We start from the raw sequence: 26,527 nt of genomic DNA on the forward strand, positions 1-26,527 counted from the left end.
TCAAAAGAGAAGTCTATGCAAAAATAGTATTGTTTTTAACTCTGCAGGATCCTTTTGAAGAAAAAAAAAAGTTAAATGGAGGAAAACATTAAATAGATTGGTGGTCATTCTTCCAGAACAAGTTAAAAGCCAAAAGAGAATACTCAGAGCTGAGGGACCCAGGAAAGAATCCTTATCTGGGAAGTGATCTGGGTTCGAACTCCACTCACCAGCTGCTTGCTAAGAAACAGACTATTTAGACTCCTGAGCTTCCGTTTCCACAGGGCTCCAGTTACAATCAAATGAGTATCTGGGCTGGCACCTGGGCAAACAGGGCCTGGCTCCCCTGGCCTTAGGCTACCTTTCCTGCTCTCCTCACAGCTCCTCCCTCCCACACAGCCAGTCCTGAAGGATGACGATCCTGCAACCAAGCTGAATGAATCTGTATTTGGCTTGGCTCACAGCATTAAAAAAAAAAATTTAATTAGCTATTGCCAACATTTAAAAATCAGAACAAATGTGGAGTGCTGCCTTCCTTTTTAGAGACAGGGTCTTGCTCTGTCACCCAGGCTGGAGCACAGTGGTGTGATCATAGCTCACTGCAGGCTCCAAATCCTGGGCTCATGGGATCCTTCCACCTCAGCCTCCCAAGTAGCTAGGACTACAGGTGGATGCCACCACACCTAGCTAATTTCTTAAATTTTTTTGTAAAGACAGAGATCTCGCTACGTTGCCCAGGCTGGTCTTGAACTCCTGGCCTGAAGTGATCCTCCCACATCAGCCTCCCAAAGTGTCTTGAGATTACTGGCGTGAGCCATGGCACCCAGCCAAATTCCACCTTCTTCTAGAAAACTGCTGGGTAAGGTTCCTGTTCTTTAGGGTCCCCACGACTCTGTGTCCTTACACCTGGCCCTCCAGACTGATTCTCAACTCCACAGTGGGCTACGGTCCTTCCTTGGCCCTGCTCCTTCACACCTCTGTGCCTCTCCCTGCCTAGCAAATTTCTTATCACCCTCAAGGCCCCCCGGCACCACCTGTCACCTCCTCCGGATTTCCATGGCATAGCCCCTCCCCTATAGCAAGGGTTGTACAGTCCTGGAACTAAGTGTCTGCATGCCTGCCTTCTCTACTGGGCTCCTGGGCTCTCTCGGGAAAGGGACCCCGTTGCTATCTGCCTTGTGTCCCTAGGGTCTAGCAGAAAGCATGACCTAGATAATGCAGAATTCAGTAAATGTCTCTTGTATGTGTGGAAGAAAGCTACAGCTAAACTATTATAAAAATGTGAGATTTTATATCACAGCTTGTTCCAACAGTTAGCAATTAAAGGGGTCAAGGACACCAAAATGTTTCACAAAATAGAACAAGCTTCCATCTGCTTACAAGTTTCACACGCTAATCAGAAGTCACTAAATGAACAGATAAAGCAGAGACAACAGGGAGGCTGGGCCATTTCTTTGATCATTCATTCATTCCTTGAGCTGATACTACTGAATACTTCCTGTGTGCTTTCTAAGCACTGGGGATAAAGCAGTGGACAAATCAGACAGCTACCTGTTTTCACAAAGTTACATCCTAGTCGGGGAGACAGAAAATAAACAGGCAAATAAATAGAATAGTTTCAAACCAGATGAGAGCTAGGAAGGAAAATTTTAAAATAATGAAATAGCATGACTAAGGGAAGAAAGAGGGTGGTCGAGGAGGGCCTCACCCAAAACGAGACATCTGACCAGAGGAAGGAGCAGAAAGAGCTACTTGTGCCAAGATCACGGAGACAACTCCAAAGACGGGGAAACAGCAAATGCAAAGGTCCTGGGGCAAATGCGGGCTGGCATGTTCTAGGCGGGCGAGATGAGTGGGATGGGGCAGCAGTCTTCTGGAGGAGGGGTGTGGTGGTGACGGATGTGGGCTGGGTCCCCTCTGGCACTGCTGGACACTGAGTGTGCAATGACACGGCAAGAGAGGAGTGCGCGGGGAGGCGGGAGGCTGGGCGGGTGGGGAGGGGGTTCCGACACCACTCACACCAGCACGGCCAGCACCCTGCCCAGTCTTCCACAAATGCACACCGGGGTCCTGCCCAGGCGTCTGCATACATTCACACAGCCTGACAACAACCCTGTCCAGAAGAGACATTTCCCCACCTTCCCGAAGGCAAAACCGCGGCAGAGCGAGGGTCAGTGCCTTGGCCAAGGTCGCGGGGACGCGACCCCGGGCCCCTGGGCACCCGGCGCAGGAGTGCAGCTGTCTGCCCCACCTCCGGGAGGGATGGCGCCCGCAGACCCCACGGGCAGGTCGGCCGGGCCAGGCCGGTGAGCAGGCCCGCAGCCCGGGGCTGCTGACAGCCGGGCGGAAGGGGGCGCCTGCGGCATCCCCGAGCACAGGGGCGACGGCTGCGGCTGCCAGGGCCCCGCAGCCCCCGGCCCGCCCCCGAAGCCCCCGGCCGCGCGGTTCCCTCACCGCCCCTCCCCGCGGGCCCGGCCCGAGCAGCCGCCGCCAGGCCTAGCCCGCCCGCCGGGCTCACCTCGCCTCCCCGCCGCCGCGCCACGGGGAGAGGGCGGGCGGGCGGACTGGCGGCGCTGCGTGCTAGTCACTCCTGGCTCCGCGGCCCCGGCTCCGCCGCCGGCCCGCCCCGCTCCGCTCCGCCCCGCCGCCGCCGCCGCAGTGGGTGTGAGGGGCGCCGGGGCGCTGCGACCCTTCCGGTCCCGCTCCCTTCTCCGCCGCTGCCGCCGCCGCGGCGCCCGGTCTGACCGACCCTCGCGCCGACCAATCAGCGCGCGGAGAGCGGAGCAGGCGCGGCCAATGGCGCCTGGGGGGCGGGCCGATGGAGGGTGGCGCGGGCGGGGTCGGGGGCCGGGTCGGGCGCCCGAGGTCCGGGGCCGGGGTTCCGTGGGTTCTTCGCCCCCGGGCCTTTCAGTGGCGCGGGCCGACTGGCCATGGCGCTCGGGTGCGCGCAGTGCACGCGGTGAGCTGGAGACGCAGGCATTGCGCCGCCCACCGGCTGAGCCCGCTGTCCCTGCGAGGGGGGCGCAGCTCGGTGGAGAGGGTGGCCCGGAGGACCGGGAACCGGGCTGGAGGCGCGCGGGGCTCACACCGCGGGGTCCGCGGGGAGCCGGGCCTCGGGCTGCAGGTGCAGGCTTGTGGCGGTGAGGCGAACTGGAGCGGCACGGGAGCCCGCTCGTTTCGGGGAGAGCCCGGGGCGATCGCGGGGGGAGGCCGGCCTGGCGTCCGGGAGCCCGGCGTGCTAGGGCCCGTAGGCGGGGCGGGCCTCGGACTCGGTTGCTCGCTGCGGCGCCGGAGGAACGGGTCTGTGGGGGTGTGGGTGAGGCCAGAAGCCGGGTCGAAGAGGGGGAGGGGGTGCGAAGAGATGGCGGTGTGTAGACAGGTGACCCGGTGGGTCGGTGACGCAGCAGGAGACTGCGCTTGGTGGCGGGATCACTTAGTTGACAACATCTAAAAATTGGGAGGTGCGGCAGGGCGCGGTGGCTCACGCCTGTAATCCTAGAACTTTGGGAGGTCGTGGCGGGTGGACTACCTGAGGTGAGGAGTTCGAGACCAGCCTGGCTAACCTGGTGAAACCCCGTCTCTATTAAAAATACGAAGCAATGAGCTGGGCGTGGTGGCGGGCGCCAGTAATCCCTGCTACTCGGGAGGCTGAGGCAGGAGAATCACTTGAACCCGGGAGGCGGAGGTTGCAGTGAGCCGGGATTGCGCCATTGCACTCCAGCCTGGGTGACAGAGTGAGACTCTGTCTCAAAAAAAAAAAAAAAAAAAAAAAAAAGGGAGGTGCTCAGTCAAGCCTCTGAGAGGAGTGGGGGCGGGGCGAGGAGTCTCTTGCTCAGAGCCCCCTAGGGACTGGGACCCGTTGACTCTGAGCTGCTTTTGAGGCTGGATCAGGTACCAGCGGCCTGGGGGTCGTACAGGATGGGAGAGGCCGGGGCTTGGGATGTTGCCAGGTCTACGTTGAAAAGTGAAGCAGGAAGCGAGGCACTGAGGCTGGGCACATGGGGAAAACCGTGGAGAGCCGGCCTTTGGGGACTAGAAGAGTGGGAACAGTGGTTGACAAATGGTGAGTGTGGGGTAGAACAGCAGTAACACAATACCGGGATCCACAGAGTGGCCAGGGCCAGAGTGGGGAGAAGGAACAGGACTCTGCAGATGGGGAGGGTAAGGGGCTGGGTGGCGTGAAGGGTGGTTGCAGAATTTGGGGAGGGCAGCTAGCCTGTGACCCAGGTTCCAAGGGCACTGAGGTCTGGGCCAGGCCGCTTGGAGGCACCAGAGCCTCAGAGGAGGGGTGGGGTAGAGGAACGGATCCAGCATGGTGTCCCCCTTGGCCACCAGAGGGAGTTTTCTAAATTTGAGCATGGCTCATCGCTGCTTGAAATTCTAAGTCACAGTGTGGCCTGCATTGAGGAGGGCCCACACCTGTCGCTACCTCAGACTCACCTGCCACCTGCCTCAAGTGCATGAGAGAGAACAGGAAACCAGAAATTGTCAGAATCGAGGATTATGGGAAAAGAGTAAAAGCCTAGCTGTCAGATCTGAGGTTCCACCAAGGAGCACTGATGGGTGCTTCTCCTCATTAGGAAGGCGGTGCGGTGGTTCACACCTGTAATCCCAGTACTTTGGGATGCCGAGGTGAGTGGATCACCTGAGGCCAGGAGTTCGAGACCAGCCTGGCCAACATGGTGAAACGTCATCTCTATTAGAAATACAAACATTAGCTGGGCGCGGTGGTGGGTGCCTGTAATAGCTATTCAGGAAACCAAGGCAGGAGAATAACTTGAACCCACGAGGCAGAGGTTGCAGTGAGCCGAGATTGCTCCACTGCACTCCAGCCTGGGCAACAGAGCAAAAACTGCATCTCAAAAAAAAAAAAAAAACAGAGGGGACACCAGTTCCCAGCACTCCAGGCCTAACTTCATAGCACTCACATCATGTCAAGTGAGTAACCAAAAATCAGTGTACATATGTACACAGCTATACATATCTCACACTAAGTTTTCTGTAAGAGTTCTTTTTATTGCAGAGACACTGCTTTTTTTCTGGTTTATGAAATACAGTGAACATTTATGGACACAAAGCTGAGGTGACAGGGTGGGGAGGGGGGCCTTGGAACAGCACCAAGAATCCTGGTTGAACCCTCCAAGTGAAAAGATCCTGCCACAACATACGTGAACCAGGTGGAACACGTGAGCACGTCTCACCTGATCCGGCCTATGGTGGGGAGAAGCAATTGAGGAAGGCCTTCTGGGCAGGAGGAAGCTGTTGCTGAGGCTGCCGAGCAGGATGTGTTGGGCCTGTGACTTAGGCAGAAAGGGCGCTCAGGCCCAAATGCTCAGATGTGAGGACCTGCTGGCTGTGTTCAGGGAGCCACAAGTCACCTGGTCTTAGGGAAAGGTGAGGGGACTGGAGAGTTCTGAGGGCCTTGAGGTAGATTGGCACTGCCAGGCATGTAGGCTGGCTTTAGCTCACTGATACGCCTTGTTCAGCCCAGAGAGGTTTTCTTTTTTTAATTGATTAGTTGATTTAAGAAACATTTAGATTTGGGACGTGCTGTTTTGGATGTTTATCCTCAATGAAACTCATGTTCAAACTTAATCTCCGATGTGGCAGTACTGAGAGGTGGGGCCTCTCAGGGTGGTTGGGATTAACCTGTCGATGGACTCATGGATTAAAGGGTTATCACCGGAGTGGGACCGGTGGCTTCATTAGAAGAGGAAGGAAGACCTGAGCTGACCTGTGAGTGTGCTTGGCCCCCCGGCCCTGTGACACCTGCGCCACCCTCAGGACTCTGCAGAGTCCCCAGCAGCAAGAAGGCCCTCACCAGGTGCAGCCCCTCAACCTTGGACTTCTCAGCCCCCAGGGCTGTAACAAATAAATTCTTTTTTAAAGTAAATTACCCAGTTTCAGGTATTCTGTTATAAGCAACAGAATAAGAAACAGACTAAGACAAGAGCACAGCGGGGTGGAGGAGCTAGGGGTGCCTGGGGCACTGGGGACCTGTCCGGAGGCCAGCTGTGTATGCAGCCACAGTGCCAACAGGTTTCTGTGATCCTGATATCCCCCACCCTTGACTGGCCTGGATTCCAATCCGACTCTTGTCAGCTGTGCTCCTCTGGGCAAGGGATTCACTTCTGTCTGCCTGGGTTCTGTAGGAAGTGGCATGGAGAAGGACGGAAGCAGGAAGAGCTAGGTGCGGCCCATGCAGCAGGGATGGTGTAGGTCCTTATGCTGACTGCCTCTGTCCCCTCAACACTTTGCCTGCCCTCCCCGCATTGCACTAACCCACATCTTCCCTTCTCCCCTACAAGGACCCAGAGATGTCCTGGAGGGTGTAAGTCAGGGCTGTCCCAGCTGTGTGTTGTAGAAAACTAAACTGCACTTAAACCAATGGGGACGTTTACTGGGAGGTGCCTGTAGCATCATACCCAGGGGAGGCAGGGGCAGAGCTGGTCTGGAAACTCTAGGGCCATGGAGGCCACTGCAGGCCCAGATGGAGTTTGAAAACCCACAACAATGGACTCTGATGGTCCCCCAGACAGGGCTTCCATTCTGGAACTAGTCAGCCATGCTGGGCAGACAGGCTCATGTGAGGACATGGCAGGGAAGGGCAGAATTGGGAAAGGCAGAAGTCTGGAAGTTTCTTCCATGGTGATGATTAGAATGAGGGCATCTGAGCGGGGGCACAGCTGAGGGTGTGGCACTGCATGGAAACAGGGTTATTTGGGGGCTGTATAACTGCTGAACCCAGTGGCCCTTAGCCCTCCTCCTCCGGGAATCCCCCAGAGCACCAGCAGCGGGACCGTCCTCTCAGGCAGGGAGCCAGCAGGCTGTTCTCCAGAAGTCTGACCAGCCCTGAAGGGAAGACCTGAGGTATGAACATTATGACACCCCCACCCCCACCAGATTTCCCAGCAGTGAATCTTGCATCAACCAGCCCTACCATGCGCTTAGAACTTCCAGTCAGCCCTCCTTGAATCTGAACAGACAGCTCAATGTCATATGGCTAAGAAAAGTAAGACAAAAAACTGCATCTTGAAAGAAACAGACTCTGTGGAGAAGGAAAATTCAAAAAATAAAAATAAAACTACTGCTAGCTTCAGAGAGAATGAAAAAATACTGCATCCTTAAAACAAGAACCAGCCATTTAAAAATTATCCAGCACAGGTGTATGCAACATGGCCTTGCTCTGTCAGCTGAGATGGCCTAGAAGCAATGACATCTCAGCAGCGGCTGACACACCCAGAGCCCAGATCTTGTTCTCTAATGTCATTCGCCATAAAAGGAACCAGGGATCCCCGGAGAAATGGTTGATTCTAGGGCTGGGACAGGGGATGGACAAGACAAGCCTGGAGAATATTGTTGTGCAAGTAAGGAAGTACCACCCCCACACACACACGTAAGGAAGTACCACACACACAAAGTAAGGAAGTACTTACCACACACACACGTAAGGAAGTACCACACACACACACACACACACACACACAAGGAAGTACAACACACACACGTAAGGAAGTACCACACACACACACACACACACAATGATGGGGCTATGTCAAAGAGACACAAGAGCCAACTGAAAGAGCCCCCAGTGGCTGTTGCTGGAACCATTGGAACAACAAACTAACATAGTGTTGGGTATGACTCAAAATATAAAATAAATATCTATGGTTCATTCTAATAGAAATAATCAATGGGGAAGAATAGACAAGTTTGTGGCCGGGCACAGTGGCTCGCGCCTGTAATCCCAGCACTTTCGGAGGGCGAGGCGGGCGGATCACGAGGTCAGGAGATCGAGGCCATCCTGGCTAACACAGTGAAACCCCGTCTCTACTAAAAATACCAAAAAAAATTAGCCGGGTGTGGTGGCGGGCACCTATAGTCCCAGCTACTCAGGAGGCTGAGGCAGGAGAATGGTGCGAACCCGGGAGGTGGAGCTTGCAGTGAGCCGAGATCACGCCACTGCATTCCAGCCTGGTGACGAAGTGAGACTCTATCTCAAAAAAAAAAAAAAAAAATATATATATATATATATATATAGTCAGAGCAAAAAAAAAACCCTTGAAAAATTAAATCATGTTGGCAGAAATGAAAAATCTTAGTAGCAGGTTGGGAGATAAAATTGAAGAAATCTCTCAGTAGGGCAAAAAGACAACAAATGAATGATAAAAAAGATAAGAAATTAGAGGCCAGTCCAGCAGCTTCACCCTGGGAATAATAGACACTCCAGAGACAGAGAAACAGAGAAATCCACAACAAAATAATTCAAGAAAATTTCCTAGTCTGAAAGGCAAAAGTTACCAGATGCAATCAACCCTAAATGAAATGTGACTCTAGGCAACTTGTGGTATTTCAGAACACAGGAAACAAAAGAGAGACCAAAAGGTCACCTACAAAGACATCAGACTTTGAACTCAATAGCAGCACTGGGAACAAGACGATGAAGCACTACCTTTAAAATTCTGCAGGAACACCTTTTTCTGACCTAGAATTGTGTGTTTAGCTAAACCCTCTATCAAGTATAAATAAAAAAAATCATTTCCACACCTGCAGATTCTCAAAAAACGTGCCTTCTGCTGTGGCCTGAATATTTGTGTTTCCCCAAATTCATATGTTGCAATCCTAACCCCTGCCACATGTGATGTTATTAGGAGGTGAGGCCTTTGGGAGGCGATGAGTGTGAGGGTGGAGCCCTTATGAATGGGATTAGTACACTTATCAAAGAGGCTCCAGAGAACTCCCTTGCCCCTTCTGCCATGTGAGGACACAGCAAGAAGGCTGCTCTGTACAAACCAGGAAATGGGCCCTCACCAAGACTCCACATCTGCCGGTGCCTTGATCTTGGACTTCCCAGTGTTGAGAACTGTGAGAAACAAATGTGGGATTTTTATAAGGCACCAGGGCTGTTACAGTAGGCTGAACTGACTTAGACACCTCTCAAGCACCTTTTCTCAAGAATGGGCTTCACCAGAACAAAAAAGGAAACTTAGAAGAAGGAAGACACAGATACAGAAAACAGGAGCCCAGGTCGGTATGGCGGCTCACGCCTGTAATCCCAGCGCTTTGGGAGGCCGAGGCAGGCAGATCACGAGGTCAAGAGATCGAGACCATCCTGGCCAACGTGGTGAAACCTTGTCTCTACTAAAAATACAAAAATTAGCTGGGTGTGGTGGCGCACGCCTAGAGTCCCAGCTACTTGGGAGGCTGAGGCAGGAGAATTGCTTGAACTCGAGAGGTGGAGGTGGCAGTCAGCTGAGATCACGCCACTGCACTCCAGCCTAGCAACAGAGCGAAACTCTGTCAAAAAACAAGCAAACAAACAAACAAAAAAACAAAAACAGGAACCCAACACAGAAGACATGGCCTGGGAGGCCCATGGAGGGTGGCGAGAAGTGACCCTGAGGTGATGGCTCTGCACCAGACGTGGAGAGCGACTGAGCCATACTGAGCAGTGTGACCCACGGGGTGAACTGTCTTCACCAAGACCGCACCTCCAACAGGCCATCTGTAGCCCGGGGACAAAATGCCCAGGAGAGCCTGGCCTAGGTTCTTGGCAGTACTTGGCTTGGCCATGTACCGACGAGGGGCGCTCCCTTCCTCTGCTGAGGACGCACAACATTCACAAAGTTTCCAGCTTTCCCCCCACCGAGAGCTGGAGGCAGGCCGTGGCGAGCTTAGAAGCAGGACGTACAGGTCAGCCCCCTCCCTCTGACGGTATTTCCGCTGCAGGTCCAGCACGTGGTCCCCACCTTGGCCCTACCAGGTGCCTGACTGTGCTGAGCCCAAGACTTCCTTGAGACCTTGCTCACGACTTCCCCAGGAGGGGCCTTGTCAGTTCCCGGAGAAGCAGGGGTCAGACCACGACCTGGAGACTGATCTGCTCACCTCTGGGAGCCTCCGTCCAGTGGGGGCAGTGCCGCCCTCTCCTTGCACCGCCAGCGTGCACTCGCCCTCCACTTTCGAACTAGGCAGGGTATTTGGGGATAGATACACAGGTGAAACTATAAAGAAAAGCAAGGGAACAATTAGCACAAAAGTCAGAATGGCCGTCGCCTCTTGGGCATAAGGATGAAATACACTTTCTAGGTCTTGTCCAGAGAAAAATGTTCTGGCTAGTTTGTAGTCTCCTAATCTTGGAAGTTGTATTGGTCATGGATTGATTAGTAGGACAGAAACTATTCTAGCCATTTCCCTGGGACTGACCCAGGGCCTGGAGGACAGAAGTCAGGAAAAGCCCCTGTGGCACCTGGTTGCTGCCAGCTCTCCAGAGTTGGGATTTTAGAGGAGCTACAGGCAACCTCTGTTCATGGTCACCACTGCCTGGCATGCTGAGGTGGGTGCGTTTTGGGGAGCCCCTGAGGGCCACAGCAGAACCCCGTTTGCTGAAGCAACATTTCTATCTGCCTCTGCCAGAGATAAATACAAAATATGATTTCTGCCACTCAACTATCTTCCAAGTCTCCCATGAATGCCTCTCACTGGTGGATAACCTAGAAATGTAGCTCCCAGGTTTCCAGCCCCTGTGATACAGGTGAGGGTATAGGACAGGATGGTGGATAACTGGAAATGTAGTTCCCAGGTTTCCAGCCCCTGTGATACAGGTGAGGGCATAGGACAGGATGGTGGATAACTGGAAATGTAGTTCCCAGGTTTCCAGCCGGTGATACAGGTGAGGGCATAGGACAGGATGGTGGATAACTGGAAATGTAGTTCCCAGGTTTCCAGCCCCTGTGATACAGGTGAGGGCATAGGACAGGATGGTGGATAACTGGAAATGTAGTTCCCAGGTTTCCAGCCGGTGATACAGGTGAGGGCATAGGACAGGATGGTGGATAACTGGAAATGTAGTTCCCAGGTTTCCAGCCCCTGTGATACAGGTGAGGGTATAGGACAGGATGGTGGATAACTGGAAATGTAGTTCCCAGGTTTCCAGCCCCTGTGATACAGGTGAGGGCATAGGACAGGATGGTGGATAACTGGAAATGTAGTTCCCAGGTTTCCAGCCGGTGATACAGGTGAGGGCATAGGACAGGATGGTGGATAACTGGAAATGTAGTTCCCAGGTTTCCAGCCCCTGTGATACAGGTGAGGGTATAGGACAGGATGGTGGATAACTGGAAATGTAGTTCCCAGGTTTCCAGCCCCTGTGATACAGGTGAGGGCATAGGACAGGATGGTGGATAACTGGAAATGTAGTTCCCAGGTTTCCAGCCGGTGATACAGGTGAGGGCATAGGACAGGATGGTGGATAACTGGAAATGTAGTTCCCAGGTTTCCAGCCCGTGATACAGGTGAGGGCATAGGACAGGATGGTGGATAACTGGAAATGTAGTTCCCAGGTTTCTAGCCCGTGATACAGGTGAGGGCATAGGACAGGATGGTGGATAACTGGAAATGTAGTTCCCAGGTTTCCAGCCCGTGATACAGGTGAGGGCATAGGACAGGATGGTGGATAACTGGAAATGTAGTTCCCAGGTTTCCAGCCCGTGATACAGGTGAGGGCATAGGACAGGATGGTGGATAACTGGAAATGTAGTTCCCAGGTTTCCAGCCCGTGATACAGGTGAGGGCATAGGACAGGAAGGTGGATAATTGGAAACGTAGCTCCCAGGTTTCCAGCCCGTGATACAGGTGAGGGCATAGGACAGGATGGAAATTTGCTGAGTAGCCCATAGGTAATCCTGGACAGGGTTTATGAGATACTAGGGCTACACACATCCGTTGTCATGAAGACATCATTCAGGGTGTGTGCGACAGCACTTACCTAGGGAACCTAAGTTCTGACTTCACAAAACTTCAGAACTCTCTGGCTTTCAATCTTTCCGTCTGATTGTATTAATGAAACCAGGGACTATAATAGGCTTATTGGGAAAAAAATACAAATTTGAGAGTTTCACCCCTCTATGCTGTCTACAGGTTCTGCCCAACCCCTTCCAGGTTCAGTGGCCCCTCTGCTGAGTCCCAAATCTCTTGGATTTGTTGTATCCTGGACAACAGCCCTCCTTTTCCTACTAGAAACCCATAGGTCTCAGGTGTGGACGAGGCCAATGTTACTAACAAACAGGGCTGCCCCTCCAAACACTGCCGAGCTCCTGCACAGTCCTCAAAATTCAAAGTACACAAAAAGAATGAGGTTAACAAAATGCAAACACACAAAAAAAACTGTATGTTCTTTATTGTCCTAAAATTGCATAGTACTTTGATTGTGCACGCTTTTAAATAGAGAGCAGAGTTGCCCACTTGAAACTACTCTCTTGCATGGGATATTTCAAGCTGTTTTACTATGGGCAAGGAGCAGTGACCAAAATGCTGCCAGGGCTTAAAAAGAGCCGTGATCAGATTAAACAGAAGTTGGAGAAGTGGAGGGATTTGGGCCACACACGAGAAGAAAATGTTGAAGGAGGCTGAGATTTCAACTGGACTTATAGGAGGCATAGGTGGATGCAGGAGGGGCTCCACGGATGTCAGAGAACAGGATTCAGGAGCAGCCTAGAGAGGAAAGAAAAGGAGAAAGGAGTCCAGAGGGCCAATGCCTTGTGCTCACATCTGAGATGAATGCCACCTGCCAGGAGCAAGCCTGGACACAGAGCATGGGTAGCTAGGATGAACAGTTTGGCCGTTACCACGGCTACAGAAAGCCACATACTAGAAAAATAACTTAAAAGCTATACAATCGTCATTATAAATATCTTGTCTTTTAAAACTAACTCTAGTGTTGGTTATAAAAGGTTCACAGTTACTCTGAAGAGAGCTGTATCTCTATTGCACAGTAGTGGAGAAGTCTGCTCTGATCCCCATGTGTAAACAATGATTCCCTTCTCCTCTGGCGACTTCAGGACACAGAGAAACAGTATCTGCTGTAAGCAAAAGCACTTGGGTAGAAGGCACGTGGAAGCTGTCAAGCTCTACAGGAGCACGCAGAACATGTGGGATGTCCACTTCTCTTCCCATGTAGCATCCCTGCTGTTGGGACAGGTCTGGAATCAGATGCAAGGTGGAGATGGTCTTGTCACGGTCTCAGCCTCATTCCACAGTTACAGACTTGGCCAGATTTCTGGGGAAGTCAACCTAAAATGAAAGAAAGTGACTGTTCAGGACCCCAAAGATCTCAGCAACATGCTACCTCTCACAGACAATTTTCAGAGTACTTCAAAACAAGAGACAGATGTTCACCATGGTCACCAACCTAGAGACCTGCGTCCTGGAGGCAGATGCCTTAGTCCAGAAGCCTCGTTTAACCGTATAAGGTTCAGTCCCTCAATAAACATTTACTGTGCACCTGATGTGTGTCACGATCTGTTAACATGATTTAAAGAATACGGTTCATGCTTTTAACACAGGTAACTTGGTGTGTACTGTTAAACATTAACTTTTCTTGCAAGAATATATATGAATTCCATGGGACTTATTTGTTTAGGGTGGAGTGGGAAGGAAAGGTAGGAATGGTTCATAAGTAGGCTTCTACTGGGCCGGGTGCGGTGGCTCACACCTGTAATCCCAGCACTTTGGGAGGCCGAGGTGGGCGGATCATCAGGTCAGGAGTTCGAAACCAGCCTGACAAACATGGTGAAACCCCGTCTCTACTAAAAATACAAAAAAATTAGCCGGGCATGGTGGTGGGCGCCTGTAGTCCCAGCTACTCAGGAGGCTGAGGCAGGAGAATCGCTTGAACCTGGGAGGCAGAGGGTGCAGTGAGCCAAGATTGCGCCACTGTATTCCAGCCTGGGTGACAGAGCAAGACTCCGTATCAAAATACATAAATAAATTAATTAATTAAAAAAGTAGGCTTCTACTGTATCTGGTATCTGCAATGTCTTACTACATTTAGATATTTTAAAAGATGAAACAAATATGACAACATGTTAGCAAATGTCAGTTCTGGATGATATGCGCATATTCAGATATTCATTATATTCTTTGTATTGTTGTGTATCTTTAAAAGCTTCAAAATAAAATTGTAATAAAACTTCTATTTCTTTGTACTAAGAACTGTGTGTTCTTACTTGTGTGAGATCATAAATTGGTTATTTTCTGGAACATAATTCGGCAATATATGTTACGAGTCCAAAATGTTAGATCACAGCTTAATTTGTTAGATTAAGGACAAATCTTCTTTTTTTTTTTTTGAGACAGAAGTCTCGCTCTGTCATCCAGGCTGGAGTGCAGTGGCGCGATCTCGGCTCACTGCAAGCTCCACCTCCTGGGTTCAAGCCATTCTCCTGCCTCAGCCTCCCGAGTAGCTGGGACTACAGGTGCCTGCCACCACGCCCAGCTAATTTTTTGTATTTTTTTAGTAGAGATGGGGTTTCACCGTGTTAGCCAGGATGGTCTCGATCTCCTGACCTCGTGATCCGCCCGCCTCAGCCTCCCCAAGTGCTGGGATTACAGGCGTGAGCCACCATGCCTGGCCAGGACAAATCTTTAATGTGGGACAACATTGTATGTACAAAGATGTTCGCTGCTATGTTATTTATGAAGACAAAAATTTGGGAACAGTTTAACTAGTAGAAGATTGGCTAAGTAACCATTAAGAAAATCGTGTTATAAGATTGTGATGGAATATTATGCAATGATTAAATGCTACATATAACAAGCTCATAAAGATGTCAGAAAATACTTGCAATATAATAACAATAAAAGGAAGATGCACACATTTTATCCTTGACATAATATTAAATAATATTAAAAAAAACTCACATGCATAGGAAAAATCCGGACTAAAATATTACATTTGCTAATTGATATTGTCTCTGGGTGATGAGGTTGTTTTTGGTTTTTGGTTTTGAGACAGTCTCACCCTGCTGCCCACACTGTGCAGTGGTGTGATCCTAGCTCACTGAAGCCTGGAACTCCTGAGCTCAAGTGATCCTTCCACCTCAGCCCCACAAGTAGCTGGGACTCCAGATACATACCACCACATCAGGCTAATTTTTTAAAATTTTTTTGTAGAGGCGGGGTCTTGCTATGTTGCCCAGATTGATCTCAAACTCCTGGCCTCAGGCAATGCTTCCAGCTTGGCCTCCCAAAGTGTTGGGATTACAGGCGTGAGCCACCTCACCTGGCCAGGTTATAGTTTAGTGCCATGACCTTCTCTATACATTTTGCAGTTTCCAGCTTGTTTTGGGGGGCGGGGGATGGTATAAGCTACTTTAAAAAGAAAGCAACTTTAGGCCAGGCGTGGTGGCTCACGCCTGTAATCCCAGCACTTTGGGAGGCCGAGGCGGGTGGATCACGAGGTCAGATCAAGGTCATCCTGGCTAACACGGTGAAACCCCGTCTCTACAAAAAATACAAAAAATTAGCCAGGCATGGTGGCGGGTGCTTGTAGTCCCAGCTACTCGGGAGGCTGAGGCAGGAGAATCGCTTGAACCCAGGAGTCGGAGCTTGCAGTGAGCCGAGGTTGTGCCACTGCCCTCCAGCCTGGGTGACAGAGCGAGACTCAATCTCAAAAAAAAAAAAAGCTACTTTAAATAAAATTATTTATTCTATGACTATTTACTCCAAGTATTTAAAGAACAGAAAGGAACTCTGGGGTTCTGTCTCTCCTCTCTGCTGTTAGGTGCAGTTTTTAGACGCACGTCATATCCTCGGAGAACAGCCAGGTGGAAGGACAGCAGCTGCAGCGGAATCACGCTCAGGATGCCCTGGAGGCAGTCCACAGTGTGGGGCAGCTCGATTGTCTTATACGCAAACTTGGAACTTTCAGTATCGTCCTTGGAGCACAGTATAATGGGGCGACCCTAGAGCAGAGAAATAGCGTCATAAAATAGACCCTGTCTGAAAGAAGCTATCCCTGATGCATGCGGAGTATCTGGAAGCTACATTACTGTGATGAGAACAGTCCTCTTTTGCATTTGCTGGAGTCATGGGTGAGGTGGTATGTGTGGGACGCAAATGCTTGGAAAGGATAAAGTGTCTGATGCTTTTTGGGGGTTTCTTCCCCTTCCCTGGTAAGGAGATTGCCATCCTGCTGCATCATTTGGCACCCATTTGTGCCTTGCCAAGAGCGGGGCAGACTCACTCCTAACTCTAGCGGGGCTCATAGTCTAGTGGTAGAAAACAAAAACCTAGACAAGCAAACCAAGAAATAAAGATGAATTCCAGGCTGGGCACGGTGGCTCACGCCTGTAATCCCAACACTTTGGGAGGCTGAGGCGGGCGGATCACGAGGTCAGGAGATCAAGACCATCCTGGCTAACATGGTGAAACCCCGTCTCTACTAAAAAATACAAAAAATTAGCCGGGTGTGGTGGCGGGCGCCTGTAGTCCCAGCTACTCGGGAGGCTGAGGCAGGAGAATGGCGTGAACCCGGGAGGCGGAGCTTGCAGTGAGCCGAGATTGCGCCACTGCACTCCAGCCTGGGCGACAGAGCGAGACTCCGTCAAAAAAAAAAAAAAAAAAATGAATTCCAAAGAAATGCCACCAAGGCTAGAAAACAGGATAATGTCATTGGGAGACTGGTGAGGTCTCCAAAGCTCTCTCAAAAACAGGAGACATCTGGACTGAACCCTAAATGATGAGGGGACAACCCTCGGCGGAGCATTCTGTGGGAAGGGCATTCCAGACAGCAGGAGCGGCCAGTGCAAAGGCCCGGAGGCGGGCGCGGGCGCGGGCGCAATGAGAGTGGGACACAGAAGGAAAGCTGGAGTGCCTGGAACTCACTGAAACAGGAGGAAAGGGCCAGATAACGCAGGACTGTGGGTCTCTGTGGCTTGACAGGCAGGTATGGGAGGGTTTTAAGTGGGGAAATGATGCCATTGTGTTTTATACCCTCACTCTGACCTCTGTGCTGAGCCAGGTGGCAACATCTGGATGGGGCACCTCATTGGATTTCACCTCCCCGAAACTTCATGAACTCTGCCCTCCTACCTCAGGGGCAGCTGCTGTGTACAAAGCATTTGGTTGGTCTTTGTGGCCGGTTCCAGGAAGGGAGCTCCTGGCTTCTGGACTTTCCCATGTGACAAAAGCATCTTTGTTATTTATGGGAGGTCCCTTGGACTATACCTGACTGTATGCTAAGGTGACGACTCGTGGTGGGCCTGTAGATAGTTCCAGGATGGGGTCTCGCCCTGCTAGAAAGGCCAGCCACATGATTAGAAGGTTGGGGCTTTGAGACATGAGCCTGTCAGCCTGACCTCCCAACCTCCAAGGACAAAAGTGGGGCTGGCGACGGAGTTCGATCACATGGCCAGTGGTTCACTCCATCCTGCCTACTTAATAAAACCACAATACAAACTCTGGACACTGGAGCTAGCAGCTCAGGGGAGCTCCCGGGCGACACACAGTGACGTGCTGGGAGGGTGACACATCCCGAGGACACAAGCTTCACATCTGGGGCCCTCAAACTAGGGGTCTCTTCTTTTGGGTTGGCTGTGATTTATATCTTTTATAATAAAACTGTAATCATATAGTCATCTCCTGGGTTCTATGGGTCGTTCTAGAAAATTACTGAACTTCAGGGGAGAGTGGGAATCCTTGGATTCATAGTCAGTTGCTCAGATGTGTGGCTGGACCTGGCTTGCAACAGGTGCCTGAATCGAGGGCAGCCTTATGGAAAGCTGTGCCCCTGCCCTATGAGACCTGACCTAACTCCAGGTAGTTCCCATCGGAGCTGCTTGGCCGCAGAACCTGGGGAAACCCTGCCCCAGGGATGTCCACCAGGAGTACCTCCCCTGAGCTCCAGGCCAGGATCTGGTGCTGCTCACAGCAGTGTGGGTCCCTGGGCCCCACCAAAGAGCTGTGTGGGACAGCTGCGGGCTGACCAGCTCCTTTCCAAGTGTGTGCACTCCCCACAGGGGGCCCGGGGGAGGGTGTGTGGTCACAGCCACTCACTGGCCAGACCATCCATCACTGGTACTGGCAGACAGTGGTGAGGTGGGCATGCATGGAGAAAAGCAGGAGAGTGCTGGCCCAGTCCAGTGGAGAGCCCTCACCTGGCGGGCCGTGACTTGCTGCAGGGCGTTCTGGCATTTGGCGAAGCAAGGATCCTTCATAATGACCATGATGACGGGCATCTGCTTGTCAATCAGTGCCAGGGGCCCGTGCTTCAGCTCCCCAGCCAGGATGCCTTCTGAGTGCATGTAGGTTATCTCTTTAATTTTCTGGAAACAGGAGGTGAGATCAGAGTCACACTGGGCAGATGGGGCTGGAGCAGATCAGCCAGAGGGGAAGAAGGGGAACCAGGGGAAGGATGACTCTGGAAGGCAGAGAGCCAAGGGTTGCAAGGCAGACAGATGCCTGGAGTGGTTGACAGCACTGAGGACACCCAGCAAGGGCCTGGGGAGAGGCCTGGCTACCATCCAGAGCATGCACCAGCCCGGGACACAACCTCTGTGTCCCCACACCAGCCCCGGGCACTGCTGTTCTGTCTCTCTCCAGTCCCACGCACAGCCACCCCTTAGGACAAACAAGTCGGAGTCAGCCTAGCTCACCCCCTGCTCCTCCCTAGCCAGCCACGTGTAAAACGACAGCATCCTATTCAGCTTAGCTACACCTTCAGTTGATTATCTGATTAAGCATTTGCCCATTAATAACTTCTAAAGAGTGGTTCCAAGCAAAATCACACAAACTGGGCTGTTATTTGAATTAATTTTTTTCCTGTGTTCAGGTAGATCCATCTCTATTCAGTTACCACAAATCCACGTCATTGAAATGGTGAGACAGTCAAATAAATCATCTCTCGACTCCCCGCTAGCACTGCTGATTTAGGTCAGAGCCACACTGTAAGGAGTGCGGCTCCAGTCTGGAGGCTGCAGACAGCTGCAGTGCCGGCCTCCCAGTGACCAGAGGACCATGGGCTCGTGCCAGCAGCCACCTAAACGCTTCTTCCTTCAGCAGACCCATGCGGAGGCATAGTTGCAATGTGCATCTCCCGCCAGCACGTTCAGCCACCGCAGCTCAGCCCCCACCCATGACGCAGAGTCATCTGGGGACTGACAGTGCACCCCAGGCCTTGCCTCTACTGCACTCCAAGAAGCAGCACCTGCCTGTTCTTTAACAGGAGTCAGAATCTCCAGGGGGCAGGTGCAGGAGATGGAGCTCAGTGAGCACAGCCCTGCACTCCCCACCAAGACCAAGGAAATCAACTCTGAATGTTTCCGGTAACCACTTGCAACTGGCATTGTCTTTCTTCTTTCTTTCTTTTTTTTTTTTTTTTTTTTTTTTTTGTTGAGATGGGAGTCTCGTTCTGTCTCCCAGGCTGGAGTGCAGTGGCATGATCTTGGCTCACTGCAACCTCCTCCTCTTGGATTCAAGCGATTCTCCTGCCTCAGCCTCCCATGTAGCTGGGATTACAGGCGTGCACCACCACGCCCAGCTAGTTTTTGAATTTTTGGTAGAGATGGGCTTTTACCATGTTGTCCAGGCTGGTCTCGAACTCCTGACCTCAAATGATCTGACTGCCTTGGCCTCCCAAAGTGTAGGGATTACAGGCGTGGACCACTGCGCCAGCCTAGCATTGTCTTTCAAATGGGGGTGGTGGGGAGGAGATGGGAGAGGATGGCAGCCCAGCTGGGCCACGGTTAATGCCCTCGTCTTGGTGGCCAGTGCAGCCTCAGCTGGAGCACTGTCCCTGTTACCTGGGCTGAGCATCTGCTCCGTGCATGGCACGCTGACAGTGGGGAGAGGGCAAGTCCGAGATGCAGGACCCTGCACGGCTCTCTGCCCACCCTCTGGGCAGCCCTATGGCCCTGGCACCCTGTCCCTGCCCCATCAGCTTTCTCTTTCCTGGTGTGGATCTTTAATGCTGCAGGGGGCAAATGGCCTGTCACCAGTTTTTGAAAAAGCAAGGCCTTCGAAGTTAATTCCTGCAGGATCTCAAACTCCCCTTGGAAGTTTGAGGGGTAACAAGGAAACTCTGCGGAGAACCCACCCCTCAATTTTGGTGGAAAAAAGCAAAGGCCCCATGGACTCAGGTCTGATTCAGGTCCTCTACGTCATCTTGAGTGAGATACTTAAGCTTTCAGAGGCTTTGTTTCCTCCTGAATGAGGGTGAATAGCAACCGCCAACCTCTCAGAAGCAGCTCACGAGGTCTGAGTGAGCTGTTCCAAGTGGACCCTGGCAGTGCCTGGACAGCCGGAGGGGCACACCCCAGGCGCCCTGTCCCTTTCTCCTCAGTAGATTGGGAGATCCCTGGGGGCAGCCACCTGCCTCACCCATCTCTGTGTGCCCAGGGCTAGAAACCTGGCGGAGAGCTGGTGCTCAGCGCAGGCTCACAGGACTGGCCAAGGGGTCCTTAGGCCCGGCCCTCCCCAAGCCCAACGCCCTGCCCTCCTTCCCGCTGGCTCCTCAGGGTCTCCTGTGCCTGTCCTTCGTGGGGGTGGGGGCTGGGGGTGGGGGCTCACCAGGGCTCCTTCCAGGCAGGTGGCGTAGTTGTAGCCCCGCCCCATCACCAGCAGCGATCTCTGCGTGTAGAGCTCCAGGGCCAAGTCGTGGATCTTCTCCTCCAGCGACAGCACTTCCTTGATCAGCTCTGGGCCATGCACGGAGCAGAGGGAGAAAACCAGTCAGGCCGACTGTAAAGCAATGTTCATGAAGACAAACGCTGGGGTTTAAGAGGAGCTTTTGAAACCGCATCACTTAGCACACTTTGCTTCCTCGCATTCGTTTAAAACGTAGATTACAGGAAATAACTTGGGCTCCTGGCCAGGATTTTGTTAGGATGGGGATTCGTATTGTGTGAACACTTTCTTGAGCACCAACAAGGTAGGAAGTACCATTTCTCACTCCGTTTTGCAAGTAAGACAACTGAGGCTCAGAGAGGCAAAAATCACCCACTGGAGACAGAGCTGACACCACCAGTTAACACCCCTCTTTCCTGCTGTGTCTCAAGACAAGGCCCCTGTAAGTGGGACCACCGGTTCTCAAACCGTTTGGTCTCAGGACTCCTTTACACTCTTGAAAATTATTGCAAGTCCCTCAAATTATTGCACATCCCCAAGAGCCTTTGTTTTTGAGTTAAATCTGTCAACATTTACCAGATTAGAAAATAACACTGAGGACCAGGCGTGGTGGCTCACGCCTGTAATCGCCACACTTTGGGAGGCCGAGGCGGGTGGATCATGAGGTCAGGAGATCGAGACCATCCTGGCTAATATGGTGAAACCCCGTCTCTACTAAAAACACAAAAAATTAGCCGGGCGTGGTCGGGCGCGGTGGCTGAAGGCTGGGGCAGGCGGATCACGAGGTCAGGAGATCGAGACCATCCTGGCTAACATGGTGAAACCTGGTATCTACTAAAAATACAAAAAATTAGCCAGGCATGGTGGTGGGCGCCTGTAGTCCCAGCTACTCGGGAGGCTGAGGCAGGAGAGTGGCGTGAACCTGGGAGGCGGAGCTTGCAGTGAGCTGAGATGGCACCACGGCACTCCAGCCTGGGCAACAGAGCGAGATTCCATCTCAAAAAAAAAAAAAAAAAAAAGAAAGAAAGAAAGAAAGAAACTAACAATGAGAAATTTAAAAATATTCACTTTAAAATAACAACACTAAATCTATTACATTACTTCATTTTCAACAAGAATTAGTGAGAAGAGTGGCACCGCTTTTTGTTCTTGCAAATCTTTTTGGTGTCTGCCTTTTTAGTAAAAGACTGTTGACTCTCATATCTGCTTTCACATTCAATCTGTGGTGATAAGCTCTTTTGGTTGAAGTATAAAAATAAAATTCAGCCTACAAATACAGATTTGTAGTTGGAGAAGCGAGGAGTATTTAAATTATTTTATGAATAATTGTGAATATTGTTCTTTGACACCACAGTACATCAAACTTGAGAAACAGTAGGTTCTTGAAAGGGTAGGTGCCAATATAGAATCTGAAATCCTATCAATAAACTTTTTCTACTTTGTTAGGTTAAAATTTATTTTTCTGTCTTGTGCTTTTAAATGGATCATTTACAAGTGCATAATTCTGTGACATCGTGAACTGGCCACAAAGGTATGTACATCTTCTTAAAATGGACACTTTTATTATAAAATGTTCTTTAAAAATCACCTTGTTGAAGTCACCTTGATCTCATTAGAGAAGACTTTTTTTTTTTTTTTGAGACAGAGTCTCACTCTGTCACCCAACCTGGGGTGCAGTGGCACGATCTCGGCTCACTGTAACCTCGGCCGCCCGGGTTCAAGTGATTCTCCTGCCTCAGCCTCCTGAGTAGCTGGAATTACAGGTGCCTGCCACTGCACCCAGCTAAATTTTTTAAATATTTTTAGTAGAGATGGGGTTTCACCATCTTGGATAGGCTGGTCTTGAACTCCTGACCTCATGATCCACCCACCTCGGCCTCCCAAAGTGCTGGGATTACAGGCATCAGCCACCGTGCCCGGCCCTAGAGAAGTCTTTAAATGTTGGGAACTGGTCAAGCTCATGGTAACAGAGGTGTTTTCTAACACTCAAAAGTTTTGCCTGGGAGCTTAAAGTTTATCATTGGCAACAAATACCATGGGTTGCTTCTACTGATGCGTCAGCTGATTTTTCATTTTGAGAAAATGTCTAACAAACACCAAAATCAGCTTGCTACTCAATGGGATGGCTGCTTCTCTTGAGACAAGCATCACACTTCAGTGTAGAGAAGAAAGGCTTTTTCTTTTTCCAGACGGAGTTTTGCTCTTGTTGCCCAGACTGGAGTGCAACGGCGTGATCTCAGCTCATTGCAACCTCTGCTTCCCGGGTTCAAGTGATTCCCCTGACTCAGCCTCCCAAGTAGCTGGGATTAAAGGCGCACACCACCACACCCAGCTATTTTTAGTAGAGATGGGGTTTCACTGTGTTGGTCAGGCTGGTCTCGAACTCCTGACCTCAGGTGATCCGCCCGCCTTGGCCTCCCAAAGTGCTGGGATTACAGGCATGAGCCACCACGCCTGGCCCCAGTAGAAAGGCGTTACGTGTACTCCCCATTTCATCATAAAGAATATTACAAAGAGTTGCAATTTACAGACTAATAATTTTTACCACCTCATCAAGGCCATTCCTTTTTTTTTTTTTGAGATGGAGTCTCGCTCTGTCACCCAGGCTGGAGTGCAGTGGTGCGATCTCGGCTCACTGCAAACTCTGCCTCCCAGGTTCACGCCATTCTTCTGCCTCAGTCCCACGAGTAGCTAGGACTACAGGTGCCCGCCACCACGCCCGGCTAATTTTTTGTATTTTTAGTAGAGACGGGGTTTCACCGTGTTAGCCAGGATGGTCTCGATCTCCTGACCTCATGATCTGCCTGCCTTGACCTCCCAAAGTCCTAGGATGACAGGCATGAGCCACCGTGCCCGGCCTTTTCTTTTTGAGATGAAGTCTCGCTCTTGTCGCCCAGGCTGGAGTACAATGGCACAATCTCGGCTCACTGCAATCTCCGCCTCCTGGGTTCAAGCAATTCTCCTGCCTCAGCCTCCCAAGTAGCTGGGATTACAGGCACCCACTACCACGCCCAGCTAATTTTTGTATTTTTAGTAGAGATGGGGTTTCACCATGTTGGCCACGCTGGTCTCGAACTCCTGACCTCAGGCGATCTGCCCACCTCGGCCTCCCAAAGTACTGAGATTACAGGCGTGAGCCACTGCGCCTGGCCATCAGGGCCATTCTTTTTTGTTTTTTGAGATGGAGTCTCACTCTGTTGCCCAGGCTGGAGTGCAGTGGCAGAATCTTGGCTCGCTGCAACCTCTGCCTCCTGGGTTCAAGTGATTTTCCTGCCTCAGCCTCCCGAGCAGCTGGGATTACAGGCACCTGCCACCACATCCAGCTGCTTTTTGTGTTTTTAGTAGAGATGGGGTTTCACCACGTTGACCAGGATGGTCTCGAACTCCTGACCGCAGGTGATCCGCCCACTTCAGCCTCCCAAAGTGCTGGGATTACAGGCGTGAGCCACCGCGCCCGGCCATCAAGGCCATTCTTAAGGGAAACTGGGTGTGTGCTGGTGAAGGACACAGTGACCAGTAGGCCTTCTAGTGTGCTGGGTGCCAGGCACAGCCACCACTGCCTTTGCAAATGTGGACACAGGCAAAAAAAAAAAAAAAAAAAAATTTAGTATAAAGAATGTATAACTATGTGAACAATTTTGCTCAAAGGGCTTTGCAGACACCCAGGACCTGTGGACCACGTCTGGAGAACCACTGACTGAGACGTCAGAATTGGGTCCTGTTTTGCATGGTTATGACCTGGCTTAAAGGAAGAATGCTTTTCTCAGAAATAAACTTTCAGCAAGCTGTCTCGGCCAGTGTCAGGCCCCGAGGGCCTGGAACTGACCATTCTCTATGGTGGCCCTTCCCCAGCTGCCTGCTCTGGGGTTTGGCCCTGGCTCCCAGGGAAGCTCCAGCGCCTACTCTGTCTCTGGGAGGGCACCCCCCGGAAGCCCCGTGATGTCCTGTCCGCAGTGAGCTTTCCATGCCAGCCTGGGGCGAGGCTCAATTCATCTCCGCCTCTCAGGCCTGCACAGAAGTCTCTCTCCTACTCTGGCATGTGAGTGACTGAAGGAGGTGAGCCACTGCTTATCTTGGCAGGCCAGGGATAGCACATGGGGCAGGGCACGGCACTGGTTCTTAATATATGTGGTGGATGAATGAAGAAAGGGGAGGCCACGGTCTCCAAGGAGGTCATGATTTAGTGCAACAGATATTGTATCTCACCAGCTACAACAGCTGCGACTGCTGCTGCCCAGCAAATGGGGAAAGTGTGGTGGGGCTGCCAAGGAGCGCCTGGCATAGGAAGGGCCTGGGGCCATTTGCTCTTTCTCGAGTACTTACTGAGCACCTACTGTATGCCTGCCCTGTGCTGGACACCAGCTGTCCAGTGGCGGCTCTGGCAGACAGGGCTGTGTGTTCACGGAGCCGACATGTTAGTTGGGGGAGACAGGCCAGTCAACAGGTGAACAGGGAATTTCAGGTCATGAGGTGTGTTATAAAAAAAATAAACAGGCTAATGTTTCATAGAGTGCTGGCGTCGGGGCCTCTGTTGGGGTGGCCAGGGAGGGTCTCAGGAGGTGACATTTGAGCTGAGGTTTGGGAGATGAGAAGCTGTCGGCTGTATGCAGAGCAGGAAGAAGATGGTTCAGCAGAGTAAAGAGCCAGTGCGAAGGCCCTGCGGTGAGAAAGCACTGAGCACTGCTGAGGACCAGGGAGGCAGGGAGGCAGGGAGGCTGAGGACCAGGGAGGCAGGGAGGCAGGGAGGCGGGGAGGTGGGGAGGCTGAGGACCAGGGAGGCAGGGAGGCGGGGAGGTGGGGAGGCTGAGGACCAGGGAGGCAGGGAGGCTGAGGACCAGGGAGGCAGGGAGGCGGGGAGGCTGAGGACCAGGGAGGCAGGGAGGCAGGGAGGCTGAGGACCAGGGAGGCAGGGAGGCGGGGAGGTGGGGAGGCTGAGGACCAGGGAGGCAGGGAGGCTGAGGACCAGGGAGGCAGGGAGGCGGGGAGGCTGAGGACCAGGGAGGCAGGGAGGCGGGGAGGCTGAGGACCAGGGAGGCAGGGAGGCGGGGAGGCTGAGGACCAGGGAGGCAGGGAGGCGGGGAGGCTGAGGACCAGGGAGGCAGGGAGGCGGGGAGGCTGAGGACCAGGGAGGCAGGGAGGTGGGGAGGCTGAGGACCAGGGAGGCAGGGAGGCAGCGCGGCAGTGCAGGGGGAGGTGGGGGCCGAGCAGGATGAGGTCAGAGGCAGCAAGGCCTCCAGGAGGGAGCTGGGGAAGCTAGGAAGTTTTAGGAGGAGGGAGAAATGAACAGCATCCTGTACAGGTGAGAGTCAACAGAGAATGGCCAGCAACAGTCCACTAGATCTGAAAACGTGGAAAGCTGAATTCTAGAACATACCAGGTAAAGATCTCAAGCCACGGATGATCTCTTGCCTCCTGTTTTGTAGTGAAATTCGGTCTTCAGACATCATCAAACCAAACATCACCAGAGAGATGAACTGACTGGTATAAGCCTGTGCACAAAGAAGGAGGTGGCAGGGACCTTATTTTCACTTTTTAAATCAACTTTTATTTTTGAGACAGGGTCTACTCTGTTGCTCACGCCGGAGTGCGGTGGCGAGATCACAGCTCACTGCAGCCTCAGCCTCCTCAAGTGATTCTCCCACCTCAGCCTCCCGAGTAACTGGGACTACAGGTGCCACCACCCTGCCCAGTTAATTTTTAGGTTTTATTTATCTATTTATTTATTTATATTTTGTTTTTTGAGACAAAGTCTTGCTGTGTCACCCAGGCTGGAGTGCAGTGGCTCGATCTCGGCTCACTGCAACCTCCACCTCCCAGGTTCAAGCGATTCTCCTGCCTCAGCCTCCCGAGTAGCTGGGATTACAGGCACCCACCACCATGCCCGACTAATTTTTGTATTTTTAGTAGAGACGGGGTTTCACCGTGTTAGCCAGGATGGTCTCAAACCCCTGACCTCAGGTGATCCGCCCGCCTCGGCCTCCCAAAGTGCTGGGATTACAGGCCTGAGTCTCCGCACCTGGCCTAAGTTTTATTTTTGAAGGGACGGGGTTGCCCGGGGCGGTCTGGAACTCCTGGGTTCAAGGGATGCTCCCGCCTCAGCCTCCCACAGTGCTGGGATTCCAGGGGCGAGCCCCGTGCCAGCCCTAAA

At 52.0% G+C, this 26,527-nt stretch overlaps 2 protein-coding genes across 13 annotated transcripts in view; both read right to left on the minus strand.

The window, feature by feature from the left end:
• MAPK9 (mitogen-activated protein kinase 9) overlaps positions 1 to 2,721 on the minus strand; it is a 58,220-nt gene extending 55,499 nt beyond the window's left edge. For 9 of the 11 annotated variants that reach the window (XM_001154685.7, XM_009450326.5, XM_001154742.7 and 6 more), the window contains exon 1: positions 2,498 to 2,721. The gene's annotated coding sequence lies outside the window, so the exon portion shown is untranslated. The remainder of the gene's footprint in view (positions 1 to 2,497) is intronic. The other 2 variants (XM_063811738.1, XM_063811740.1) reach the window with 1 other exon arrangement.
• Positions 2,722 to 12,137: 9,416 nt separating this feature from the next.
• GFPT2 (glutamine-fructose-6-phosphate transaminase 2) overlaps positions 12,138 to 26,527 on the minus strand; it is a 56,071-nt gene continuing 41,681 nt past the window's right edge. The window contains exons 15-19 of one of the 2 annotated variants that reach the window (XM_016954461.3): positions 25,754 to 25,868; positions 20,323 to 20,450; positions 17,913 to 18,080; positions 15,558 to 15,719; positions 12,138 to 13,047 (exon numbers count right to left, since the gene is read on the minus strand). In XM_016954461.3, the coding sequence (XP_016809950.1) occupies positions 13,003 to 13,047; positions 15,558 to 15,719; positions 17,913 to 18,080; positions 20,323 to 20,450; positions 25,754 to 25,868 (618 nt within the window). In that variant the 3' untranslated portion in view covers positions 12,138 to 13,002. The remainder of the gene's footprint in view (positions 13,048 to 15,557; positions 15,720 to 17,912; positions 18,081 to 20,322; positions 20,451 to 25,753; positions 25,869 to 26,527) is intronic. The other variant, XM_016954462.4, reaches the window with a different exon arrangement.

This window comes from Pan troglodytes, chromosome 4, assembly GCF_028858775.2.
Source record: "Pan troglodytes isolate AG18354 chromosome 4, NHGRI_mPanTro3-v2.0_pri, whole genome shotgun sequence".
NCBI lineage: Eukaryota > Metazoa > Chordata > Mammalia > Primates > Hominidae > Pan > Pan troglodytes.